At 43.7% G+C, this 7,624-nt stretch overlaps 1 protein-coding gene across 1 annotated transcript in view; it reads left to right on the top strand.

The window, feature by feature from the left end:
- The first annotated feature begins 211 nt into the window (after positions 1–211).
- The window catches only part of PAH (phenylalanine hydroxylase), a 55,294-nt gene continuing 47,881 nt past the window's right edge, over positions 212–7,624 (top strand). Inside the window, exons 1-2 of the mRNA XM_019544753.1 lie at positions 212–399; positions 5,616–5,723. Coding sequence (XP_019400298.1) covers positions 358–399; positions 5,616–5,723 — 150 coding nt within the window. The 5' untranslated portion in view covers positions 212–357. The remainder of the gene's footprint in view (positions 400–5,615; positions 5,724–7,624) is intronic.

The following is a 7,624-nucleotide window of genomic DNA, read 5'->3' as shown; positions in this document are numbered from 1 at the left end:
ACCCACAATAGTCACAGACAGAGACCAGATGCTAAAGGAGTATTAGCTAAATGACACTTCTGGAGAGATTTGAACTCCACTGCTCCTACTGTATTCATGTAACTGTTCATACCCCTCGTGCCAGAAGTGGGTGGGGGGTGGGATAGGGGTGTGTATGGAAAACGCCCCCTCATCTGCCCACTCTCAGCTGGGAAGGAGGAGGGAACAAGAAAGGAGTGAGAAGGGGACGGACCTGCCTTGCCTTCTGTGATTTAAATGCCTTTGCACAGTACAGCTCTGTCAGACCTGGTAAGGTCAGAAGGCTTTTACTCCTGAAAGAAGAGGGCATTTCAGCCTGAGTGTTATTGGCTTTTCAACATGGAGGCAGAACACTACAAAATGAATGGAGACCCCTTCCTGGTAAGTAGTGTGGCATTGACAGGTGTTCTTAGCCCAGCAGGTGAAAATATACCACTCTTGGAGGTAGAAGGATGAGTCCTTTTCCCACATACTTTGTGCCCCTGTCATTGTACATCTTTTGATGAGACACTGGGTATTATCCACCTATGTGTTGTAATGAAACAAGGTTGCTGTTTTAGCCGGTGCAGCGTGTACTCTGCACAGTCTTCCTTTTGGCAATGGATTTGCTGTTTATTGTAAATTGTATTTACAGATGTGCCAGAATAACAAAAAAAATCTGGCTAACAATAAAACAGAGGAGAGATGTTAGAGCAAAGTCATAAAACCTTACCAAAAGTATTTGTATATATACAGCATATAGAAGAAGAAAAGAGTAGATCAGGAACAAATTAGGGAGGATTCCATATGTATGTCAGAAAAAGAATGTACTTATTGTGATAAAGAGGGTTAAGGCTGTACATGCTCTTTTTAAAATTCCAATTTTAACATTCCAACATTGAAAGCATAGTTTCAGAATGCAATGCCCCCCGGTCAACTGTGAACATTATATTTACGGTACAAGAAAGTGACAGAAGTATTCTATGATTAATGCTGCAGATGAAATATTAGAACCAAATTCTCTACTCATTTGCCCTAGTGAAAGATGACTAAAGTCAGGGCAGAATTGCTAAAAAAAAAAAAAGTTGCATATATTTTCAAAAAGAAGCCAAGAGAAGATTGTGGCAACATTTTCAAGAACAGCTGGGGATCAGGTTTTTAAAGGCATTTAGTTACCTAATTCGAAATGAAATCTTAATTCCAGTTGAAATCCATAGTACATTAAAAAGTGTGTTTCTCAGTGACTTAGAAAATCAAACTCCACTTTCAAAAGTTAGAGACATAGGCCCCCAAAATGTCCAAGTCACTTTTACTCTGTCCTAAATTGTGTAAGTGCTTTTGAAAATATTATCCTATTTCATCCTGTGGATTTATAGCATGCTGTAGAGGGCTTGATCTCATTAGCCAATGAGACATATACATGATCTATTCAGTTGTGAGAGAGTGAACTGTTACTTGTGTTAATAAAAGGAAAACTGTACCAGATTTGCTGTGCCTAGAATAAAGAATTAAAAAGATAGGAAATGCAGCATAAATAAGTGCAGACAAAAACTGTGGTCATACTTATTTCTCAAGGCTTTATGACTGGTGTGTTTGCTTTGGTGTATTTCTTATTCATAGCACCCAGCCTCAGAAGATGGACACCTGTTCTACAATGAAAAAAAAAGCATTTCATCTCCCCATTTTGCAGATGATTAAGGCAAAAACTCTTAATTCATGAGTAGTTTTCCTGAGGTTAGCTGGTCCACTTATAAGTATAAAGTGAAGCATGAGACATGTGGAAGAAATCTACAGACAGAATGCTTCCAGGATTAGTGTCATAGTCTATTGTAATATATCTGATTATGTGAACTACAAATTTACTTTTTCAGAAGAGCAGAAAAGCCTCTTTAATGGAAAAGTTGTTCAAAAAACATTTTGATTCAATAAATTAAAGTCAGGAACAAAACAGAATGTATCAGGGTTTGGGTTAGAATTTCTAGGGGCAGAGTTTAAAGTCACATGGTCTAAAAAGTACCTTGTAGCTGCTTTGCAGGATTTGTGCCTCTGACTATATACTGTGTAGGTGTTGAACTCTCACTTTCCTCTTTGCTATATATGTTCATGTAAACCTGTGATGGAGACCAGTGCAGTGCTCTAATGTGGGACATTTGCTTAAAACAGGGATGTTCAACCCCTGGTCCGTGGGCCAGATCTAGCCCCTGGTGCTTTGTCATTCAGCCCATGGGGCTTCCCATGGGTCTGTGGGGAGTCTTGCAGGGCCCTGGCCTGTGTGTTGGATCTAGAGCACAGGGCGGTGCAGAACCTGGTGTGATCCCATTACAGGGCTGGGATAGGGCAATTCAGGCCCCTGAGCACCAAACTCCAGGCATGGGGCATTGCAGAGGGCATCATGGGACCTCAGGGTGCCAATTCCAGAGCACAGAGCCTGACAGAGACAATGTGCCAGTCCCAGAGTTCTGATCCTAGCAGATGGAGGTGGGGCTAGACGGAGGTGGTGCAGAGTCCCAGGGCCCTAATCCCAGCATGCAGGACTGGGCAGAAGCTGTACAGTCTGGATTTGGCCTATGGACTAGCCCCACACCACCCAGTTGGCCCACAGGACCAAAATGATGAGCACCACTGGCTTAAAAGAGCACTTCAATGGCAAAGTTGACTGAGTTTGAAACTGTTTAAAACAAAGTTTATTAAAATCAAATGCTGACTATATTTGCCGGACATTCATGTAATAACTCTGTTTTCAGTTTTTTGTGTGTAATAAGTTCCTATTTATTTTCCAAGGGACCTTGCGTGCAGAACATCAAAGCCATCTGGTGCTACCATTTCAGAAAGACCATGCTTTTTATTGACTAACTGAAACCTCATTGACTTGGCCAGACTCTGGATATTTGTTTTGCCTTTTTGAACCGAACAGTTTCATCATTTAGTTACATGATTGCTTCATGAGTGAATGTCTTTCATTAGCTGGACACCATATCACAGTTTATTGCCCTCTCCCTCAGCCTTGGTAACTTAGGCAGGAATGGATCAATAGTTGGATACATCACCTCAGAGAACAGATAAATGTTGCAGGATGTGGTGCTGACAGCTTGACCGGTGCCAGTATTCATTCTAGCTCTACATAAAACCAGCACTTCGATATACTGCCAACAGTTATGGAGGTGCCAGCTGAGGTTCTACCTTTCATGTGAAATGTAAAGCACATGTCCTGACCATTTGTATTTATTGCAGGGCTAATGACAGTGCCTATAAGATTAAGATTGCTAATCCTTGTAGCCAAATCTTAATTAGACTAATGTTCATCAGTTGTAACTGCATCCAAATTCTTCCAGCAGTTTGTTTTGGCAGTGGTATTCTTTTCTTTCCATCCTAAACTTTTAAGTAGTCCTGCCCTATGCTATTAAACATTTGCTGTTTTAAACCGTTAATGACCACTGTCTATCCATTACCTGTTGCCTAAGAGTGTTGTGATATGTTTGTGGTTATTAATTGCAAGGTGATTTGAAAACCTTAGTCAAAAGGTGCTATAGCATTATCATACTGCCTAGGGGTCCTAGTTCTGGCTAAAGGATATCACTGTGCTAGGTGCAGAGCAAATATTGAACACAGAAGGAAAAAATAACCAGCCTCTGTTCAACAGTTTTTACTGTCTATACCAGCCCCATTAAGGTCATTTTAGTGGCCCACACGGAGTAGAACTAGGCAGAGATCCACCTCTCGCAATTATAGTTCTCATGCTAATAGCATGAGAAAAGATTATTTGGCAAAATAACAGCAGGGTTTTTTTGTTTGTTTGTTTGTTTTTAAAGATCATTGTTCTGTGTGTAATGAGGAAATACAGTCCTGCAAAGAACCATCTTTTCTATTTGGGTACAAGTAGGAAGCTGGTTGCTCCTTTTGCTGCCGAATTAGTCTTTTGTATATCCTGGCACTATTATGTATATATGAATTTAACCAGGAGTTTGGTGTGAGAAATAAAGCTACAATGTGACCCAGAAAATACAACCCTGAATAACATTGCAAAGAGAAATGGAAAGGATAAATCAGCAATTTAGGTGCTACCCAGGGGCTTATGGCACTGGGGTTCAGTTCCCTGTTTTGCCACAGACTTCCTGTGTAACCCTGGAGTTCATATTTAGGTGTGTAACTGAGATACCTATTCTGTGTAGTTTACCTATTCTGTGTAGGTCTCTGGTGTGCTTGAATGGGTGAGGCTTAATTAGCCAGTGGCATCAGGAGGAAGGCTGTGTAGACATGCCCCTTGGGTCAGATGAATTTCAAGGTGTTTTCAGGTAGAAGCCCTGTTGGAGCTTCAGAAGTTCTTAAGGCATCTAGCTTCTGCTGAAATCAGTAGGTGATATATGTGTTTTGAAAATCCCACTAGGTGCTCTTCGGTATCTTTAGGCACATTTGAAAATCTGGCCCTTAGTTTCTTACGCTTCAGTTCCTCATCTGTAAAATGGGGATAACAGATATTTCCTTCCTCATAGGTATGTTATGAGAGTAAATACATTAAATTATTGCGAGGTACTTGTATACTATGATAATGGGAACCAGTAAGTACCATAAAAGCTAGATGTCCTAACATGTCTTTCTTAATAATTGAAGGAAGCAGAACTTGATAAAATAGGAGTTATTAAGAAACACTAATGCAGTGGTGTAACAAGCAGAGTTGATGCCCGGGGCAAACCCTATGGCCGAGCTGCGGGGGGGGTGAGCATGCACATCTGAGAGTGGGGTTGGGATGCAAGAGCTAGGGAGGGCAGCAGTCTTGCCTATTCCAGGATCTCCTACACAGTCTTTGCTAAGCTGCTGTTGCCACCATGTGGGCATGGCCCACCCTACCTGTTGCTCTTAAAGCAGCAGTGGCAGCCACTTGGGACTGTTCCCAGCATGGGTCATGGGTATGCTGTCAGGGCATGGATTTCATGGGAAGGGGAGTGATTTTGGGCACTTTATGCCTGAGGCAGATATCCCTCTTGCCCACCTCTAGTTATGATACTGTATAAATGAAAGCATATCTTGTCACCTTGTTTTTATTCACAGGAAGGTCTTTACAGTTGCAACAACATTCTTTTAACTTTTTTACCCATTGCGATTCAACAGAACCAAGTAAGGTCATAATACTGGCTCTCTCAATAAGACCACCTTGATTTGTAGCTGTGCTGAATCTTAAGGGGCTCATTGAATGAAACAAAAACCTAAAATAATATCTTTTCACAGCAGATGAAAAGGTGCTCATATTAACAGTTCATATTTTCAGGTGCACCAAAGCTAAATAAGTAATTTTTGAGCTTAATAATTTAATGGTATTTGAGAGATAAGGCAGGATAGAAATGCTATGCGGTCTTCTTACTGCTCTTCTTCCCCAGCTCCAAACCCAGTACTAGTTTGATGTACCAGTTTATCATCCCAGCAGGCCCACAGAAAGAAACCACTCCAGCAAGGCCAGAGTATATTTCAGCTCTGGCTTGATACACCTTCTGTCCTGGAGCGGGTTCCTCAGATGTCTGTTCAGAGCAGCTTTAGATTCCCTTTGTGTTGATGGAGGACTTACTGCAGAGCGGCACTGAGCCTTATATTTCCAGTCTATTCCCCTCTATTCTTTTATCTTTCAGGAGTCTATGTACATCGAAGAACACACAAATGAAAGTAGCTTCATCTCTTTGATCTTCTCTCTGAAAGAAGAAGTTGGGGCACTGGCTAAAGTTCTGCGCATATTTGAGGTAAATATTTTACTACTTCCCATGTGTTCTTCAAAAAGTCAGTATCTCTAATGCTTCCCCCTATTTTCACATGATTCTACCTTTCATAGCAGCAGGGGCAAGGTAGGGAGGGGAAAAGAGGGGTCTGAAACTAAGTGTAAGGGAAAGAAAAATGCAGCCATAGTGTGGGTTGCTATCTGGCTCCCCAACAAGGGACTGTCCAATGTTTATTAGTGCCCCCCCCCACCAATTGCTGTCTGGTGGGTTTGGAAAACCAGGACTTTGTGATCACTCCACAAGCTTCTTTTCTGAGATCAAATTTTGCCATGTTTAGTCTTGGATCAGAGATGAGCATTTTAATGTGAACTCTACCACCATTTTTAATTTAATAGGGCAAAAGTGAGAATAATGTGTTTTCTCCATTTTATGGAGTTTATTTAGTTTTCTTTTTTACCACAGAAACAATTGCATTTGTTTTGGTTGTAGAACGATGTCTCTGTATGTGTGTGTATATTTTGATATATGAATATATATCAAAATTGCAGCAGAAAGATGGTAGGAAGATAAGGGATGGACAGAGTTAGTGTTCTGAGATGCTGGAAATGGCAAATGGTGACCATGATGGTTATTTTTCACTGTCTTGTATTCTGTGTAGTCATTGACATCTAGACAAAGTGACTGAGAGGTATGTGTAAAACTATCAAATCTGAATGGGCTCCATGCAATCACGTGCATTTGCAGGAGCTGAAACAGAAGTGGTACAAATTTGAGCCGGGGCTTTTTGCCTCCGCACACATGCTTGGACATGCACTTTGTTGTGGAGCAAATTGTGCCACTTGGGGCAAAATAACTCTGCCTGGCTCCTCCCCGATCTGCAGCCAGGAGGAGCTAGAGCCTGGGGCAAGTTCCTGTCTTGGCCCCAGCAGTACAAAAAGCTGCCTTGGAAAGTAGCTTCAGGGCTACTCACTCTCAGGAGCTTCTGGGGCCCAGCCACTTAGTACCTGGGGACATTACCCCTTGTGCCAGCTGGACTGCTGAAGAAGCCCTGAAAGTTCCCTGTACCCACTGCAGCCGCCTGGCAGTGGGGGCTGCTGCCCAGCTGCGACCTGTTGCGCACCTGCCAGAAGCTGGATGGGGCATCTGCCCCTCTGGGTCAGCTGCCAGTGGGCTGTGGCTGCAGGGTTGGCCTCTGTGTGGTGCTACTGCCATGTGTGCCCCCTGCCTGGCCATCTGGGCAGCTATTGCTGGAAGATGTTCTGGGTGTGGTGGCCTGCTTTGAACTGTCAAAGCATGTCCTCCTGGCCAATTGGCCAGGAGGTCAGCCACAGCCAGCTGGGTCCAAGGTGCCAACTCTGAGCAAGCAGGGTCTTGCCACTGGCCTCCCTAGCAGGAATTCTGGTGTTCCCTATTCGAAAACTGAAAAATCCCTGAAAAAAAATCCCAAAGTCACTCTGTAAAATACCCCCAAATCCATGTTCCTCCACAATCTGAACAAAAGACCACTATAAAGAGAGGGAGAGAGAGTGTGAGACAGTGATTATAGCCCCCCATTAGGGGTTACAGCCCCCCCACAGGGGCCCACATGCCCTACCCCTGCTTGCTCCCCCAGCTCCCTGGATTGCTGCGCTGCCTCACCCCCCTACTCCTGCACGCCCCCTAATGGCTGACCGCCTAGCCCCATTCCCCACTTGCACCCCCACTCCCCTATGACTGCCCCCTCAAGCCAAACTCCAGCACTTAAAGAAAGAAAGAAAAGAAAAAAAGTCTCTACTTACCAAGCAGGGGCTGTGGGGTGGGGGGGCTCCAGGGCTTCCTGACTGAGTCCCTCTGGGCAGCACAGGGCAGCGGGGGGCAGCAGGCCCCAAGCTGGTGCTGCTGGGGCTGTCACCCTGCCCTGCACTGTGCGGGTAGGGCCCCAGTGA

This window comes from Crocodylus porosus, unplaced genomic scaffold, assembly GCF_001723895.1.
Source record: "Crocodylus porosus isolate Cpor-Errol unplaced genomic scaffold, CroPor_comp1, whole genome shotgun sequence".
NCBI lineage: Eukaryota > Metazoa > Chordata > Crocodylia > Crocodylidae > Crocodylus > Crocodylus porosus.
Note: the sequence above shows the minus strand (reverse complement) of the source record. Positions and strands in the feature narration are given on the sequence as shown.